The sequence below is a fragment of the Lepidochelys kempii genome, chromosome 11 (genome assembly GCF_965140265.1).
Source record: "Lepidochelys kempii isolate rLepKem1 chromosome 11, rLepKem1.hap2, whole genome shotgun sequence".
In the NCBI taxonomy this organism is placed as follows: domain Eukaryota; kingdom Metazoa; phylum Chordata; order Testudines; family Cheloniidae; genus Lepidochelys; species Lepidochelys kempii.
This window is the reverse complement of record NC_133266.1, coordinates 26,440,339-26,460,669: the sequence shown is the minus strand read 5'-3', so window position 1 is coordinate 26,460,669 and position 20,331 is coordinate 26,440,339. Positions and strand designations below refer to the sequence as shown.

Below are 20,331 nucleotides of genomic sequence, written 5' to 3'. Positions count from 1 at the left end.
TAAAACAACGCCAGGCAAAACTCTCCAGGAGCAGAGGGGCAGTTCACACCTCATCAGGGCATGTATGGGACAAACCCAGCCCAGGCTCACAGGAAAGAAGGACACTGGCCTAGGCACCAACAAAGGATCTGTTGGACGCTTGAGTGAGTCACACCCCCCCTTCCCTTGTCCAGTTTGGGACTACAATGAGGTAATGCTCACTTGACTTTGAAGGGGGAGGAGGGGAAGCAAAGCCAAGAGGGAAGAAAGAACATGATAAAAGGGGGACACGTTTGCCATGCTCTTCCTCTCTCTTCCAACTCCATCTACAGACATCACCACCAAGCGCCTGAACCGCTGATCAAATGGAAGAGCCTGGCTGAAGGATAACCAGCCACCCTGTAGTGAGAAGCATCTAAGTTTGTAAGGGTGCTGAAAATGTTAAGAGCAGCTTAGAATACATTTTGCTTTTATTTCATTTGACCAAATCTGACTTGTTATGCTTTGACTTATAATCACTTAAAATCTATCTTTTGTAGTTCATAAATTTGTTTGTTTATTCTACCTGAGCAGTGCATTTGGTTTGAAGTGTGTCAGAGACTCCCCTTGGGATAACAAGCCTGGTACATATCAACTTCTTTGTTAACTTGATGAACTCATATAAGCTTGTAGCGTCCAGTGGGCATAAGTGGACACCGCAAGACAGAGGTTGCTAGGGTTGTGTCTCGGACCGGAGATATTGGCTAGTGTCATTCGACTGCAAAATCCAAGCAGCTTACATGCTAGAGGCTGTGTGTGAACAGCTCAGGAATGGGGGTTCTCACAGCAGAGCAGGGTAAGGCTGGCTGCCAGAGTCAAGGATTGGAGTCAACTAGCAGGTAACCAGTCCAGATAACAGCAGAGGAACATCACAAGGAATTCTCAACCTTTTTCTTTCTGAGGCCCCTACAACATGCCAGAAAACCTCCAGAGCCCAGCAATGGATGGGGGAGGGGGAGACTCTGGCATAGGTGTAGTTTAACTTCTATTTTGGGTGGGCAGGGGCCAGCAGGGCTCAAGCCACCTCCACCCCCAACTCATCTCAGGAGGCCACCCACTCTCTAGCCCTGGGTGGTGGGGGGGTGCAAGTAAAAATTATAACTCAAAGGTGGGGGACTCAGCTCAAAAAGTTTGAAAACAGTTTAGGGAGAGGGGTACCTAAGGGCTGTGTGGGCAGGGAGGATAGTTCAGGGAGAGGGTAGCTCGGGATGCAAGGAGGGGGTAGTTCAGGGTGCAGGAAGAGGGGTAGCCAGGGGTTGTGCCTCCCCTGCGGCTGTAGTCCCTGTTCCCCCAGGGCTCTGCCAGCCATGGAGTTGGGCCCCAGCCCAACAGCTCTTACTGGCTGTGTGAGCAAAGGAGGCTAGCAGCTGAGCAGCAGCTTCAAACCACTGCAGCAGTAGGAGATGAGGGAACAGTGCCGTTGTCTGCTCCATGGTACCAGCCAGAGCAGCAGCAACTGTCCCATACTGCCCGGCTCTGGCTGCCCACCTTGATCTGGCCAAGGGGCAGGGAGTGTAGAGCCAACTGTGACAGGACTGCCCTACTCTTAGACTGCAGTTTGGGGGTGGGTAACACCCCTGTGCTCCCCAACTCTGCCCATGGGCTCAGGGCTTCTGCCCTGTGGAGGGTGCCAGGGAATAGGTCTTCTGCCTCACGGGAGGTGCTTGGGCTCTGGGTTTTAGCTGCAGGGCCCTGTGGGGGCTTGGAGCTCCAGGGCTACAGAGGAGCCCCCCACCGCCCACAGCAGCCGGGAGCTGTGGAGGGACACCTGCTGTCCCCAGCAGCTGGGAACTCCAGGGGCCCCCAGCGGCCACGAGGGGGAACCTTGAAGCTCCTGGTTGACTGAGATGAATTCACAGAGGTTGCTGGAAGTCATGAATTCCTCTGTGAAAAAATTCTGTAGCCTTAGTTATGACCCCGCTGTGAAGTCTTCCTCTTGTACCAGGTTGTGGCCTTTTGTTAAATAAACTAGACCTCTAAAAGCCTCACTGAAGTAACCGAAAGACCCTTGGGGAGGCCGAGACAAGGATACAACTACTTTCTGCAATGGGCTGTCAGGGTACGCTCTAGGGAGACTATGCATCATAACTATTTCATTGCTAATTAAAGTACCGTTAACCCATTTGTCATCCTTAAGCTTCTGAGTCAACAGCCCATTGCAATAGAGAAGGGACAATTTACATGCCTCTGAATTATATTTTAGGCTGTCCAAAGATTCAGGCAAAAACCACACCATTAGTTTACACTTAGTCAAGGGTGCTGGAATTTTTTTTTTTTTTTAAATAATGGAGGTGCTGAAAGCTATTGAAACAAACTGTAAACTATGTATATAATGGAAACAACATCAAGCCAGGGGGTGCAGCAACACCCCTAACACTCATAGTTCCAGCACCTATGCACTTTGTTCACATCTTTAAGATTATCTTCACAACCACATAGGCTAGAGCCTTTTTTATTTTAAATAAAAATTCAGAGTATTTCTGGCATTTGGCTTCTTGTAACTAAAACCAAAATCAACTCACCTGTCCCCTATGAATCAGAGTGTAGGGGTTGAATTGGGCTATGTATTAGCTTTTATCTGCATCACAGTTTACAGTTTCAGGACTGCACATCAGCTAGTAATTACTTCATTACTCCTAAACCTGAATGTTAAATCTTGAACTTACTTGGGGAGTTATCTTGCTTTACTGACCATGTATTGTTAATTTAATCTGAGCTGGATACCGCTGCCAAACCCACCTAAAATCAAAACAGTGGCATGAACACACTTAATCTACCTCCTCCCCAGTTTAAAGTTCCTAATCTTGTAAACTTTTCCAAGTATGCCTACTTGGAATCCTGATGAGTTGGGAGGGAGGGTCTGATAATGCAGAAAAAATTGCTGGATGAAGGCTTAAGACACATTTCCAATTAATTCTACAAACTGTAGTTGAGAAAATGTATAGAAAGACATTTCATTTTATTAGCCTGATCAGTTTTCAGAGTCGCAGAATTAGAGTGAAAAAAGAATGGAGTCTTGCAACCAAAAATTAAACTTTTTTTTAAAAGCTAATGTATAAGATAGGTTAGTGAGGTACATATATAGAACAATTGGTTATTTTTATTAAATGGAGAGTTAGTCTCAAACTAGATGTGTGGCACATTACAAAAGTGACTTACAACATAAATGTGTTGTGTACCATGCTCCTTGAACTTTAATATTTGTTCAGTTAGGTGGGAATCTGCACTGACTTTAGGATGGAATGAAAGAACAAATGTAAATTGGAGCCGGTATTTTAAAGTAAATATAGTGCTGATGAAAGGAGCTGTCTTGACAGCCCAGGTGACTGAAGCCATAAGAGATCCAGCATGGGCAGTGCGAGTGCACATTTAACCCACCAATGACCCTGCTGATCACCAAACTGTCATCAACTGAACTTTACAGACAACACTTTTTTGACATTAAGGACTGAATTGTCTACTAATGTTTCTGTTTCGGGACTGAAGAGCTTCTCTTTTCAAGACTGCTAAGCCAAATATTTTGCAGTTCCCATTTAAAAATTATATTGGCCTTCAATTTAAGCACCCAAGTTTGGCATGGTTAGAAGAGAAATGTACTGTATTATAGCGTTCCCAGTGTCTTGTCAAGGATACATTCTCATCTAAACTGGTAGCTTTAGGTGGAATTAACATTTGAGTACTTGAACTAATCTCTTCTAGAGATACAAAAATCTTATCCTTTGCTCTTTATTGCAGTTTGGCAAACTGAATTTTGAAAAGGAAGCGGAGAGAGGGAAGGTAATTAACTGATGCAATCCAACCCTCTGAACAAGAAAACTGTTGGGATAGTCCCGCAAGCCTTTTGCTGTTATTGAACTTGTCCTCCAGGCACAAGCTGATCTGTGGGGGCTTTTTTGGTGGGGGGGGATGTTTGGGGGTTTTTGTATCTGATGGGAAAATATATTCTCTCCCCTCCTAGTAAGGCAATTCACAATATCTGCCTTTGCTTGCAAGGCTGGGGAAAAAATGCCCAGGATTGAGTTTCCTGATGTATTCTCTCTAACTCCCTAAAATGGGAAAACTTCCTCATGCTGCTGAAGTGAAGCTGTTTGTTCTGTATACATGGCTTTTGAGCCAGCATATAGAAATTATTCCCCATACACTGAAAACTAATAAGAAAAAGTGTTTAAATTTAAGCATCAAAATAATCAATTGTTAACTCCCAGATTTAATGGCAGAATAACCTCCATTCCCACAGTGATCAGCAGAGAAACAGACTGGAAAATAGTCTATCCAAGAACAGGATTATGTACATATACTTTAGCTGGTCAGTGGCATAGTAGTCAGCAATCAGAAGGCCAGCAGCTGAAATTTGCAATGCCTACTGTGAAGTAAGAGGCCTTCATCTGGCATTGAGCAGCCATCATGAACAAGGAGCTGCCTATTGCTCACAGAAGAGCCTCCTGCCCAAGAATACTATTTTGAGTGTTTAAAGGTTGGTATGGATCCCAAATGAAGCAACAGAATGGAACATATGGTGAAGATTCAAGTGATGATGAATGTCAGCTCATGCACTTTTTCAACAGAAGGTATGTTTATACAGGAAAAAGAAGACCCGCGGCAGTAAGTCTCAGAGCACAAATGTCTACACAGCTATTTTCACCTTGTTTGTGCGTGAGCCCTTTGAACACATCAGTTGACCTAGGCTCTGAGACTCGCTAACATAGATTATTTTGGGGTTTTTTTTAGTGCTTATGAGTATCTAGAGAAATAATCAACTTTCATATCAAGCCTAAACTCCCTCGCAGTTTAATTCTAAAGTAAGTGTTTTAGTGCATCATTTAAACACAAATTTAACAATAAATATCAAACATTAGATAGCTCAGAAAGGGAAGTTGTGAGGATGCAAGAGCCTTCCCCCTTGCACTGTGTGTGTGTAGAGGCTTGCTATAATTGGAGCACAGAAAGCAGACGGTGTCACTATGATTAAGCTCCCTAAAGGGGATAGAATCAGAGAAGGACGATGCCCTACCATCTTTCCCTCACATATGCCAACCAGCAAAGCACAGGTGGATGGAAGATTTGGGTGGGGAGCTGGAAGGGAAGAAGCACTTCCAGCTCCCTACCCAGGAGGTAGAGTCCCCACACCCGCACATGCTCCCCCAGAGCACATGGAAAAACTTTTGAGTACCTCTCACACCTTCGGGGGAGGATTAAAATGCAGACGTTTTTCTAGTGCTCCAGTACATTTATACAGCTTGCCACAAAAATAATTAACTTCCATAATGCCAGGAGCTGAGATTTCTTGGTGAAAAAAGCCAAAAAGACATGTCGGCACTACAGACATTGTTAATACATGCCACAAACACAGCATACAAGAAAGTTTAATTCAATTTTATTTTCCACTTCAACAGTTTTTAAATGATACATCATGCAGTCTGCCAGTGTATCCATACATCTTTAATAGATAGTATTTTAGAACCAAGTTTAAAAGATTTATCCATGGAAGGGGGAGAGGGATTCAGATCTGCTGTTAAGAGTTTAATACATTACAGCATCATTTGCTGTAGTGGCAATTTATTCCCCTTGTTACCACCAAAATGTGTCCACAATTTAATTTTTCCTAAAATGAACACTACTGTACAGATACACAGAGCCCAGAAAATACACATCTGCAGTACACATTACACACTTTACAAACTAGACACGCATAATTCTACAGAATGCCTCAGTCCCCATAGTCCTCCTGAAATGAAAAGTATTTCAAATTGACAAAGTTGTTTAAGACAGGCTCTGAAGTGGTGTTTCTGTATTTGTTTAGCAGATATTTGTGTGTTTTTCAGTTCATAAAGTCCTTAAAGCAAAAAATCTCAGCAAGGGTCAATTAAGATTACCCTGCTAGTATGATTTAATGATTCCCTTTCTTGTCATGGGTATCTACTTTATATTATAAAAAGTTATTTTCTCCTCCTTGCTGTCCCTGCTCCCCCGCAACAGAAAATTACATTCACGCTATTGTATGAAGCCACAGTCCTCAAACACTTATTCCTTTCAGATATATGGAATCCAAAGACTAATTTGGTTTAGTTAGAAATTTGTTCATATTTAATGAACTGATGAGGATAGCACTCTATTTCACATATTCTACAGTTATAAATCTACCTGAGAACTGCAAAGGTATGTTAATTCCTGGTTCTTCATAAATTGAAGTTTAAAAAAGTCACTCAGAAGTCTGTTGTAGACAGACATTAACACACTTAAGAATCTATTTTTAAAAAAGTTTCCAATACATTCAGGATAATCTATTCTCACCCTTGTTTGGTGAAATACACACTTGGTTGCACATATCAGCCAAGATCTTTCCAGCTTTTAAAGCATTCCTTACTTTCAGCAAAACCAAAAACACATTTCAATAAATAAATGATGAATTTAAGGATAAAACACAAGATAATAGAACTCATTAGTAAAAAAAAACAACAGAGCAGGAACATGCTGTTAATTAGTAGCAAAATGAAAAATGTGCATTTTAGTTCCATATTGCAAATCAATCCATGAAAGTATCCCCATTATCTTAGTAAAACTTGTCCTGCATGAGTTTTACATATGAAATTTAATCTAAATCAGTTTCCTTGCAAACATCTAGAATAAATATGAAATTTGACATTCAAAAAGGAAAGAAGAAAGAAGCACAACAGCACTAAGTGAAATAGCAAAATACAGACTTGAGCTCTGAGTTTGAGCTTGAGCTCATGAGCAGAGGCATGGTTTCCATTTGTATATACGATATGTAAGATACTGTAAAAGTAGTACAAAAATGTTGAATGCAAATTATGTAGGATGAAATTAAACTGTTACCTAAAACAGTCTTAAGAATGGAAGATACTAGCAGCAGTATAAATTATAGCAACACATTCATGAGTTTAAATTATGTAAATTTTCAATCCTTCATTTTGAGGATTAGAGTATAATATACCTCTTCAACATTTCAGTGATAACGTGATCAAAGGCAGGATCTAAAAGTTAACTCTGAGACACTTAAGTGATCTAAGCTAGATGGACTGACTGGCTGATCAGCACTAGCATGATTATCTAAGAGACATCAGAGCTAACTCATCAATGAAACTGAAGAGAACTATCTAAACTGTTATGCATAACAGGATAGATTTTGCTTTTTGTTCTGATGTGGAACCTGGGCTTTGTTTTTAAGCTAGAAGAAATTTTTAAATATAGCTGTGTGACAGATTTCAAATCAAGGAGACAGGAAAAACATTCTACAGTAGTCCAGTTATAGGACTTCCGTGTATGAAGAAATAATACAGAATGTTTGATGTATAATAAAATGATAGTAATTCATAGTTGGCATTCCTCTCAGACAACGTCTTTTAGAAACAAAAGAAGAGGAGATTTGATATTTTTTTACATATACACATTGTAGCTATACACAGCTATTAAGATAGCACAGGGTAACTTTGAAATAGTCCCATTACTGGAAATTGCATATGACAAGTTCACAGTTCATTTTCCTGGTGGTGCCTATGCACATATTTAAAGAAAAATAAAAGAAATGAAACCTAGGAAAATACAAAATAAATTAAATGCAAATGTGAAGTCTTTATTAAATACTTTTAACAAAATGCTCCCCAAAATAGTGCAACATTTAAAAAAAATAAATTAAATCCAACTTACTGTGCTATAATTGAGAGCTTTCTAAATAATTTCTGTAGAAAAAAATGTCTGAAGTAAATTCAGAATCTTTAGATATTCTCTATAGCAGGTTAAATATTTTTAAATATATGTCTAACACCACACAGGACACATTCAGAACCCCAAAACTAACCCCAACATTAAATAAGAATAAACAGCAGCAACCAAGACTAAAGGGGTATAATCTCGCTTTACTCATCTTGAAATCTATACTGCTTTAAGACAGTTTGATATCCATATGTGAAACAAAAGCAGTAGGTACCCAACATAAGAGCTTTGACTTTGGCCCGCTAACCTAGCTTTTCCACGGTGAGTCCAGTGCCCACTGCTGTGAAGATGGAAACTTCATATCTGGCACTAAAAGAGAATGCAATAAAGGCAAGTAGTCTCATTACTGGTTGAATGAGCTAAAGTTACCCAGAGGCAGATTTAAATATTATCAAGTTCCAGTATGAATTTATCATTTACATTCTTTGCCTTTGCACAATGCTGTATTAACATGTGCCATCTTCCTAAATTCTCTTTCTACAGCACAATTGAAGTATGTACCCCCATGCTCTCTTAGGAGCACTTAATAGAATTTTCTCTAGGTACCCAAGAGACGACTCACTCCCATTTCTGAATTCCAATATGAACCGATCAGGGCTTGCCAGAAACATGATGGGAGGGGGAAGCATTTCATTTTTTTCAAACCAAGATTTCTGCAGCATTTTGAAAACTTTCAGAATTTCATGATGAACAGTGCTTATAAACTCCTGGCTAGCTATCAAATTCAGGGCATACCCATCTCATCATAGGCAGAATTACAAGCAGATCGGATGTTATGTTAGTTCGTGTGATCACTGAACTCCAAAACGTAATGCTATACTAACAGATTTCTCTCCATTCCATAGTTTGATCTTTAACAGGTGTGAGAGTAAAGGATATTTTTATACAGGTCCAAAGATTTTACCAGGATATTAAAAATGCTTCTTTGGGGAAATTTACTTCAGAAAATGTGTTTAAAATAATTTAATCATATAGCAGCACATTTTCATCTCCTAAAAATATAAAATAAATATGTATATTATACAGTAAATCAGTCATGATAGAACACAATCAACTGCCTTTGATGGCACTTGGTCAATGAATGATTAACTCTTTGATGCCAGAAGTCAGGATTTACTGATTCCACAGAGTATTTCAAACAGCATCAGTGCCAGCAGAGAAGCCCCAACCTAACCAGCGCCAAGGGGTAAAATTAAGTCAATGGAAGATATTTTGAATGGCAGACCTTCTATTGTTACTTAGATGGATATGTTACAGATATTGTACAGGTTTCCAAAGAAGAGCTGAGCTGAACACACTTCTGTACACATGGAGATTCTATGAAGCTCAAAGTATTTGAAAACAGCGCACTGCAGATAGCTGTAGAAAGTACATGGACAGGACACAGAGCAAGTTGAAGAAAAAAAATATCAGTGAATTAATGTCTGTCTTTTAACATGCTAAGTGGAGCCTGACCTGTCAAAAGAGGAGAAGAGAAAGAAAAAAAAAGTTAGCGAACATTTAGGTCAGCAAGGGAACATTTATTGGGCCCAATCCTGTAAACAAACTACCCACATAAAGAACTTTAAGCACAGGAGCAGTCCAGATATCATATATGGGATTACTCATATGCTTAAAGTTAAATGTGCGTCTAAGCGTTTGCAGGATGGGGCCTTAGACAATAAGCTACAAAGGCAGGGGATTTTTTATCTATTTTTAAAGCCCCGAGTAGACAATTGGCACAATACATAAAGATATTAATAACCCTGGTGAAAATCATTCTTTTCCATCGGAAATATAATGTATAATATAATGATATAATAATAATTTAAATATTGAACCATTTACAATCATAGAGTACTTAATTGTTTTTTCCTCCTTTCCCCTCAACCTTTTCTATTGCTAGGTATATGGATATAACAGTAGAGATGTACAATTCAGAATGGGATATCTTTACTAACAAGCCCATTTGTCTAAATATTATTCAGTAAGGAACGTATCTGTATTTGAGTTTGTAACCACAGCCGGATGTGGATAAAGAAAAAGAAATCACATCCAAAGGTGCAATGTATGTCTTTACATAGAGAGGCTCCTCTGATTGTTCAACCTCTATCCCTCTTATCCACCACAAGTAATGGATCAAACAATTTAAGGAAACAAAGTTCAAGGTATATAAAACAGCCAAGTACAAGGGGGAGCTACTTAAAGTACATTAAAATAATTTCACAAACAGCAACTTGGAAGAACTGGCTTCCAAGAAAAATATTTGATTTTAAATCATGTAATAGGTTTCCCATTATGTATATATCAAAATTCCCGGTTTCATTTGCTTATCACTAAACCAATTAATATATTTAATACTTTTCTGCATGTCTGGTTATAACAATAATTGGAGATTAGCAGAAGATCAAAGTCCTGCTCCCAGGCAATCCAATTATTCTCTTTTTCTTGTAAGTTTGTTATTGTAAATAAAAAAAGAATAAATGCTGTTATCCAAAATGCAATTAAAAAGTCAATGGACCCAATACTTCTTTTTATCTGTGTTTTCAATACCAAAACACTGAAATTTTTTCTTTAAGTTTGCTTTGAAACAAATGCAAGGACAGTATTTCAGCTTCTATTCACTCTGTTTGTAAATTCTTGCCAACTAACCAGAGCAGCTTTTAATATATGCTTTTTATTGGTTGATTAAATAATGTTCTAGCTTGTGTAAGTATTGGGAGGTGCTGGGAACATACCACAGATTTCAGGATTAGGAAAAGGCACAGAGATACATGACTAGCCTATGTTTACACAGTATTTCATTCACACACATCCCAACACATATTGCTTTAATAATTCCAGTAGACCACGGAGTGGCATTACTTCTATTGTAAAAGTATTTCCATTTGAATTTCCCCACCTCTTACTAAATAAGGTGTCATGCAAATTTCAGCAAATATCAAGAAAAAGTGGGAGGAGCAGGGAACAAGCCACCTTGAAGACTGAAACATGACGACATTCATATATCATCAAGGAAGAACTGAATACATTTGTAGGCTTCCTACCTATCGTTAGCTAGTCTGTTCGGTATTTCCACACAGATAGTGGGCTCCAAGCACATCAGTTTGCTTATTTGTATATCATCATCTGGTTGCAGGTCAGTATCTGAGTAGTAGTGCTGGTAGCAAACAAAGTTTTGGGGAATGCTTTTGTGTTCATTAAGCTTCTCTCTAACAAGGTGGTTTGTGAGAGAGAGAGTTGTGGAAAGCCAAAAGCTTTCACACTTGACCCTCCATGGCTCAGATCCTCAGCAGCACCAGAGCTCTACTCAGTGTCACTTTTCTGCTCCCCTGATTCCTGGGACTGTGGAGGCAGATCCAGCCCCAGCTATAGTTAGAGCAGAATCAGGAATGCTCTAAACTATGCCTGGATGTCACAGCCCCCCAAAAGCCACTGAGCAGTCATGAATGGCCACAGTGCCACACTGCTCTGGGCATGCCCCCAAAACAAGAACTGCTACATTTTTTTCTCTTCTTCAGCACCCAGCTCAAAGTCAACAATGTGAATTACTACGGTCATACTTCAAGGATCTGTCAGGCCCTGACTTTTTGTGTTTTATTTATTCACTTTTTTTAAAAGCTGTTATTAATACAAATTATTTCTATAACTTGAAAAAACACATGAAAACAACTCATTTAGGTTTGAGCATTCCCTGCAGTGTTTGCAACTTAGACAATTGCTTGACAGCATGAAAAGCAGAAAATGAAAACTGACTATTAGCATTGTCCAAACCAAGCAAAATGCAACAACCTCCTTCTCACCCCCTGAACCATCCCTTCTCCTCTTCACCAGATTAATGGTGAAAAATAAATAAGCCATTTGAAATTTGCAGTTTAAAAAAAAAACAGCTTAAGTTGCATTTAGTAACACAAGTAGATTCTTTTATTTTAAATGTAGTTTTTAAATTTGGCCACGTATCTTTAAATTCCCTGGCTAAGCATCACAGAAACTAAAATGCTCAACCAAGTTCTGGAATTTGGGTTTGATTTGTAGCTAGTCAGGAGGAGACTGTGTGCATGCGTGGTGAGAAGATTTTTTATAAATAAAACAAAAATCTCCCACCACACACTTTTCCCCAAAAGTCAAAATTTTTAAATTCTAAAAATTTCATTGAAATTCAAAAAAATTTTGAACAGCTTTAGTTTGATCTACTCTGAGTTTGTAATTAAAAGAATTGGTTCAGAACTGGTTAAGTAATTGTGGAACCAAAGTAGAAATTTTGAATTCCTTGATGTTCTGTCTCCATTACGCACTGGCACCAGAGTAACTACATTGATGTACTTACTTACTAGTGCAGACACAGTGCACAGTGAAGTGAAGATGACACTGGTTATACTTATCTAGTAAATTAATGGAGTAGCCACACCAGCAAAAAAAATCCCACTTCTTATCAGTGCAGCACATCTACATTTGAGGTTTGCACATTTTGCAAATTTCTCTAATGTGGATAGGGCCTAACACCTCTGACATGATGCTTACAAAACACTTGACAATGGTTAAGCAGCTAGTCTGCTATGACTGCTACTTATGCCAATTATTTCCCTGTTCCCTTCTTCTCTTCATTCCCCTTCTTTCTTTCCTCCACCTGCTGTCTTGTCATATGCGAAGTAACTTGAACTAGAGACTGTCTTTTTACTAGATGTGTACAGCTTCTAGCACAATGGGACCACGATTGGGCAATCAAAGTCTTGATTGAGTGACTTTGTTTCTTTGTCCAGATCTAGTTTTTTATACTTGCACACGTTTGGATAAGCATTGTACCACTGGAGCTAGTAGAAATGGCAAAAATAGCACTGACTTACCAACAAATGCTTTGCCATGCTGTGATTAATAAGTTAACATCAATAACCAGACCAACATCAATAAATGACTATTATCTCTAGTGTGAAATGATCAATGGCTATTAAGATAACTTCCCTCATCATGTCATAAAATTTCCATTCCGGAGACAGAGTAGGCTACGCCACTTAATAATAAACAGTTCATGTAAGAATCACATTCCTGTTTCGTTGCTGTTGAGAGATTATAAAGGAAGTTCAGCAGGGCACAATTTTATTTCACAAGTTCTAAAACAATTCAAATGATGGGGTGCCATGGTGATGATTTATCAGCTATGCTGTGAAAATAATCTGTGTAAGTATCCGTGCAAGACATTCCATTTTAATAATACACTGACAGTTATGCAGTGGCTTTCATCCAAATATCTCAAAGCATTTGGACAACTGTATCTAGCCAGGAATCACTTGCTCAGCCAGGTTGCAGCGTACTGGCACTTAGCTGCTGGGTCAAAGTAATCTCAGAGAGTAAATAATTTGGTAAATTGACCAAGGCATATTAATGGACTGGAGAATGAAGTTGCCCTCCTATATTTTTGCAATATAATTGAGTTAAAAGAAAAAAATTTAAAGCATATAGTTATATTCTGAAGTAGCAACTCTAAATATGGTAACACAAAGTTCCACATTTATTGTGTCAGTGACTTCCAGATCAAAGTTACTCAACTGACCAGTTATTAACTGTCATATTCTAGGATCTGAAATTCAAGTAATGTCTTTTATGGCCCAAGCATAATGATCATTAAGAAATATTCCCCATATCAAAAACTACCTTATATTACACATGTACCATTTTTAATAGGGTTGCATAGATGTAACAGAGTGAATTTGGTCCTGCAACTGGAAATTAAATAAAAATTCTATGGATGATGCAAGTACCAAAACAGAATCCTGCTCATAGCTGTGCTGGTTTTCTGTTCTAGTGAGATTAAAAACTTGAAAAGAAAATTAATATAAAGCATATATGACGGTTTTGTCAAAAATGCTGATTTGTTGAACCCAAAATGTTTTGTGAAGACATTTCAGGTTAGACAAACTTTCAAGAATCACCTCAATTTCATGCATAGCTGCTGATCCAGGGGACATGTTTTATTTTAGGAACATCATGTGTCAGTGTGTCCAAAATTTAAAAATTTCAGAATCTCTTTGCAGGAAATTTCCAGTTTCAGCCAGATTTAGTTCCGAGGTCTGTTGATACAGGGTGTTTAGCAATAGTGTGCTCCTGCAACATGGAAGCAGTGAACAGAGTGTCTCTGAGAAGATGACCGCTTCTGCAGTTCAGTTTGTTTGAGGGCTTCTTGCACCTGCTTTGTAGCAGATTTGATTTTGCCATTCATTATTGTACTTTTGTGCAGATGATTTCCTAAAGGCTCACTCATTATATGCCGATACAGTTTCTTCTTCCCAGAATAGTTCTTGTTGTAGAACTTCTTATGTGCCTCTTACTGAACACTTTTCCTTTGTACTTATGTGTCGATGACAATACAATGAAGTTCTTAGGTTATGTTGCTGGCAAGACCAAAAAGCAAACTTCAATTAAGAATGAGCTAATACATGAAAAACCCCATCAAAGGCTTGCCCATTTCATCTATAGCAAAAATATGCTGCCTGTAGCCACAGGGTTCAAGGCAAACACAAGCAGCAAAAACAACCCACACAGGATATTACATAGCTTTAATGTGATTAGACGAATGGTTTGCATGCATGTATGACAAGAAACATTCTCAGCAAAAACCACACAGTATCCAAGAATGCTTAGTGCCTAAAGGAAACAGCAAACTTTCAAAAAAGAAACCAGAGAAGAGCCACAAAATAGCAGAATAAGAGCCGTTCTTAAGGGAGGGGAAAAAGTCAAAATCACTGGACAGAACGTAACCATCCCCCAGCCTCTTCCACAATTGATAGGCACCTGGCTAGAGTCCAAGTCATTTTAGTCAGTGTGATGGAACTGTACAGTTAAATAAAGCTACTAACTGCCTAAAATAATAATTAGAATTTTAAAATTTCAAAGAAATAAGCACTTTTAAGAGACCGTGCGTTACAAAATATGCTAGAGAGGATACATTGCTGGTCCTACCAGTAGAAGCCCCTTTGCTCATTTGAAATCCTCGTGACTAATTCAAACTGTTAGCTAATAGTTTTTCAGTTGAAATCTGCCAGAAAAATGTAGAAAATATAAAAAAGCGAATAATAGGTTTACAAAAAACTTATGTATTAACATCAACATCAGCATGGAGTTAACCATGTGAAGTCGTCAGCACACTGTCCCAGCGCAATCCAGGCCACATTTACTAGAGTTTAAAGATGATGAATCTGCTGAGAAAGGGGGATAATCAGATGGCTAGGAATTTCCAGCCTTTATAGGAAACAAATTTGTGAAGCAGTCATGCACACAAAAAGGGGGAGGGAGGCTCCAACCAACCACATTTCCTCCCTTCATGAGCAATTCCTTTAAAAAAACATTTTCAGGAGCGTCATACTGGCTCCACCTGGTGCACAAATATTGAAGAACTTTCATGGTTCTCACTGCTTGACAAATGTTTTTAACTAGCTCCACATTCAAGGAACTAACGTAAATCAATGAAGAACGTATGAACAAACTATATCTGAATTGGGATATTTAGCCACAATCTATATATACAGACAAAAATTCCTAGATGAGGAAAAAGCCACATGAACATATCAAAGCTGTACACAGAGATAAATGCTTAGGCAAAGCTGAGAAAACAGAGAGGAGAGGAAACATTTAAAGCCAGCAAACTGATAAAAGGATTAGGCTTCACAGATGCATACATTTTAGGGTCAGAAGGGACCACTGTGATCACCTACTCTGATCTCCTGCATAACACAAGCCATAGGACTTCCCTGAATTAACACCTGTTTCACATCCAATAGCTAGAGTCGAATTAGAGCATATCTTTTAGAAAAACCAGTCTTGATTTAAATATTTCCAGTGATGGAGAATCCACCACAGCCCTTAATTAGTTGTTCCAATGGTTAATTATCCTCACTGACAAAAATTTGTGCCATATTTCCATTCTGAATTTATCCAGCTTCAACTTCCAGCCATGGAATCTTGGTATATTTGTGTCTGCTAGAAGGAAAAGACCTCTATTACCCAGACTTGGGTTCTGTTCCTGGTTCTGCCTCTGGCCTGCTGTGACACCTTGGACAAATTACTTCACCTCCTTGCCTCAGTTTCTCCTTCTGTAAACTGGGGATAACGACACTGACCTCCCTTTGTGAAGCACTTTGAGATCTACTGACGAAAAATGCTATACAAGAGCTAGATATTAATGTAACTATAAGCAGCCCTTTTGTCCACAGCATCACATTGTGAGCTCATGTTAGCTGATTAACCACCATGACCCCGAACTCTTTTTCAGTCAATGCTTCCCATGAGAGAGTCCCCCATTCTGTAAGTATGGCCTATACTCTTTGTTCTTAGATGCATTATTTTACATTTGACCTTACTAAAACACAAAACATTTGCTTGCACCCAGTTTACCAAGCACTCCAGATTGCTCTGTATCAGTGATCTGTCCTCTTCATTATTCATCACTCCCCCAATATTTGGGTCATCTGCAAACTTCAGCAGCAATGATTTTATGTTAGGTAGCATATGGACAACCAATCTCTGAGGTTGGACCCTCCATCTAGAAACACTCAATGATAATTTCTCAGTTACTAGAACATGGAGACCTGTCAGTTAGCCAAATTTTAATCCATTTGACACGTGTCATGTTGATTTTGTATTGTTCTAGTTTCTTAATCAAAATGCACGTGTGTTAAAACTGCAGCGATGCTTGATGTAGCGTAATTGCCTCTATTGCATATCCTGAACGTTGCTTGTATTGTATGATCCTAGGGGGAAAAAGCCCTCCTTGAAAGTCAGCTTTGCCATTCACGCCTTTGCTTACAATGCAGTAAGATCTTCACCACCACTAAACATCAATGAAAGTCATAATACATGAACTAGAGCTGGGTGGAATTTTTTTTCTGAACACATGTTTTCCATCAGAAAATGCCAGTTCATCAAAACAACTTTTTTCATAGGAAAGGGTCGGTTTTGATGAAAAATTTTCAACTGAAAGATTTTGAAGTTACCAGAATGTTTCAGTTTGACATTTTCAAAACAAAAATTCTGGTTTTCTGGTTCAAAACATCTGCTGTAAAATATGGTAAATAGTAAAAAATATGGTCAAATTCGAAATAAAACATTTCAAAATTATCAAAACAAAATGTTTTGATTGACCCAAACCAATTACCTTTGGATTTTTGGTTTGTGAAAATTTGCTATTTTGATTCTGCATCCCAATTTGGCATGGGAACATTTTTTTAAATCTCCAACATTTTTGCAGGATTACAAAATTGTTTCCCACCCGGTTCTAATATAAACAACCCAATTCCTCTTTCACTTTCCTAGCAAACACATACAGCTAATCTCAACATGTTGGCCAACACCGATCCCCTTCCTCCGGCTAAATGGCAGAGTGGCTGAGGCATTAGCCCACTGCCATATTGTTCTCCCTTCTCTTTACAACTGCTACCATTGCTCTAGCTGCTCGTGTTATTGAGTTTGGTAGAATGTGGTGCAAGAAATTGAACGTTGCTGTGTAACAGCTGCAGAGGATTAAAACAGAGGATGGTTCTTCCTGAAACTTGTTCTGCTTGCTGGCTGTCTGGAATTACAGTCACCTTAATTCAGTACTGGATAAAGCCAAAGCTAATCAAAGAGCAATTGCCTAATTTCACCTTCCTTCATTTTGCATCAAGGACACTTTTCATCAGCATTTTTATAAGACACCAGTTTTTGTAAATCCTACAAAGTTTCCAAATTGCTGCTTTTTGTTCCTCTTTGGAATGCCACTTTCCATAAGCAGCATTGACTGTACATGTTTTAAGCTAGGCCTGTATTGCTACAGGAATGACCTACCACGTCTCCATCTCTGAAGTGGTTTCTCACCTTTATGGCATGAGATCTGCTTCTCGAAGTTCACATTCTGAATGGGGTCCAGTAGACATCTTCATCACCCAAGCATCTAGAATCACTGAACAGCCTGTTTCTGCATGTGTGCAAGGGCACACATACAAAATAGTTGCTCTTAAACTTTTCAGCTACATAACATTACCTCTGGGTACCCTGGGTATTCTCTACCCTAAATATAGGGAATATTGCAAACAATGAGGGCACACTATATTATCCAAAGCAAAAAATGGAAAGTTTGCAAGGGCAACCACTGTACATAGGGAATCCGCTATATATAACATATGGAATGTACAAAACTAAACCCTAGTTTAGCTTATATTTGTAACAGTTCAGTTTACATAAAAAACATCCACAATGGGAAGGTTGCTTGCACGTTGTTGTAGCTGTGTTATTCCCAGAGAGATAAGGTGGGAGAGGTAATATATTTTATTGGACCAAATTCTGTTGGTGAGAGAGACAAGCTTTTGAGCTACACAGAACTCTTCTTCAGGTCTGGGCATAATGAAAAAGAGCAGATAATCTAAACCAGCAGCTTGCAAAGTGTTCTGACAGTGCATTCCTTCTCACTACAATGGTTATTAATGTTCTTCATAATTAAACCACCAGAAAAATAGATTCCATACAAAAGCCTTCACAGGTTTTCTAAAAACAAGAATAGGAAATAAAAGGAGCGAATGTTGAACAGCAACAGATTTAAAAGTCATCTTGAACTCACTGTTTATTTCATGTTCTAGCAGTAACTGTTGTTTGACATTCCTCCTCCTCGGATACCATGAACAGCTGTTGGAGAAGATGCTGGGTAATGGCCAGGGCGGATAGGCTTGGCTGTAGTGTGAAAATCAGAACAAAATTTAGCACTCACTTTCTGCTCTAGCACATCACTGTACTGTTATAAAAGTAACTGTTCTAGGCATTTCCTGACAGCTACAATAGTTTGGGCCAAATTCTGGCTGTGGGGAAAGTGGCAACTTCCCTCACCCTGCCAACAGCCACATGCTGCAAAGACGATCATTTGCACCTGTTTTCTGCCAGTGATCATCCCTCTATACAACCATTTCCTACATTCTGCTTCTGGAAAAAGAGCTTCTCAGTGCAGCTGAGTGGGGAAGACTGTACATGGTGACCACTGCTTGGCTTGGCCAGCCAGGTACTTGCATGTGCCCACTACTATGGAGGAGAGGAGAAGGTATCTTTGGGGGACTTTCTGGAGGAGGCAGAATGAAAGTATATGTGCTCCCTGCTGCTCCCTCAGGTTGTCTGGTGCTCCACCACAAAATTTGAAAACGGTTCCACAATGAATTCCACTTTAAACACCACGTGGCTGTGTGTGCAGTCTGTCCAGTGTCCTGGTAACATCAGACATGCCCAAGCTGCACAGCAATTACATTTTAAAATAAAGTGTGTACAGAAGTGAGAGGATGAGAAAGGGGGGAAGAGCAACAAGGGGGATAGAAGAGACAGTCCAACTTAAGAAAGGTCATTAGAACTACATAAGACACATTAAGCTATCTAAATCAGTAAACAAATATCTGAGGAGCTTTATCCTTCAGGTGGATTCTGTTCTACAAAAGTGAGGTAACTGAAGTGTCCCTGGGTGGGGCGTGCACATCCTGTTCGGGGAGGCTATTCCCTTGCCTCAGCCCTTCAGCTGGAGGCCCCGCCCCACTCTGCCAGAAGCCCCACTCCACCCCACCCCACCCCTCCAAGCTTTCATTCTGCCTCCTCCAAAGCAGTCCAGAGGAGCCCCGAGTCTTGGTAACCCAGACCAGTCCGGAGGAGCCCCTCGCCTGGGGCACCTTAAGGAGCCCTGAGCCCAGCCGTGGCCTGGCCCCAGGGCTGCAGCAGGGAGCATTAGCAGAGATTTGGAGAGGCTTAGCCTTCCCCAGCCTTCATTACCCACCGCCCATGGAAGTGTCCTTCCTGTAAGGAAGGGTGCACTGGTGAAATACAGCTGGGAATCCATAGTTTGCCCTGGAAGCCTTCTACTATCACAGCACTTTTAAAACCTACACAAAGTTTGTGAACAACCCAATACCTTGTTTGCTTTATGTCCTTACCAATCTGAGCAGAGTGTGCTCTCCTTGCCATGTTCTTGGCTCTTACAGCCTCTTTAATGCGATCTACCTCCTGCTGGTAGCGTTTGCGGTCCCGCATGGCATTCTCCTTAGCTTCCTTCAGTGCACTTTCCAGAGTCTTAACTCTCTCTGCTGTAGCTCGAAGTCGTTTTTCCAGCTTAGGAAGCTCACAACGAAGATCTGCATTATCACGTACCAACTGTAGTAGGAATAAGAAGAAATGGTATTACTCCTTTTGCAAAGCCATATGGTCTAGTGGATAAGCCATCATGACACACGGGAATAGAAGATTTCACTGTCATCCTTAAGGAAATGTACTGGGATGAAACAAATAGGGTTCTGTAAAATTCATTGTAAAGTACACAGGAAAGAGGAGGCTTTTTCAACTATAATGATTTAGGGTTTGGTATTCCCTTGTTCTTCCACCGAAAAAACCTGAAAGTTTTGTATGCTGTGTTTTAATAGCTGTGTTGGTCCCAGGATACTAAGAGAGACAAAGTGGGTGAGGTAATATCTTTTATTGGACCTACTTCTGTTGGAGAGAGAGAGAGAAGCTTTTGAGCTACACAGTGCTGCTCAAAGAGAAGTCCCGTAATGAAAGTTTTGGATATGCAAGGAAAGCAAGAGTCAAACCTCTTTCAGTGACAGCTGTGTTTAATTT

The 20,331-nt window shown here is 39.6% G+C and overlaps 1 protein-coding gene across 1 annotated transcript in view; it reads right to left on the bottom strand.

Moving 5' to 3' along the window:
* Nucleotides 1-5,375: 5,375 nt before the first annotated feature.
* KIF5C (kinesin family member 5C) overlaps nt 5,376-20,331 on the bottom strand; it is a 119,593-nt gene continuing 104,637 nt past the window's right edge. Inside the window, exons 24-26 of the mRNA XM_073305437.1 lie at nt 19,653-19,869; nt 18,311-18,420; nt 5,376-9,204 (exon numbers count right to left, since the gene is read on the bottom strand). Of these exons, the coding sequence (XP_073161538.1) occupies nt 18,326-18,420; nt 19,653-19,869 (312 nt within the window). The 3' untranslated portion in view covers nt 5,376-9,204; nt 18,311-18,325. The remainder of the gene's footprint in view (nt 9,205-18,310; nt 18,421-19,652; nt 19,870-20,331) is intronic.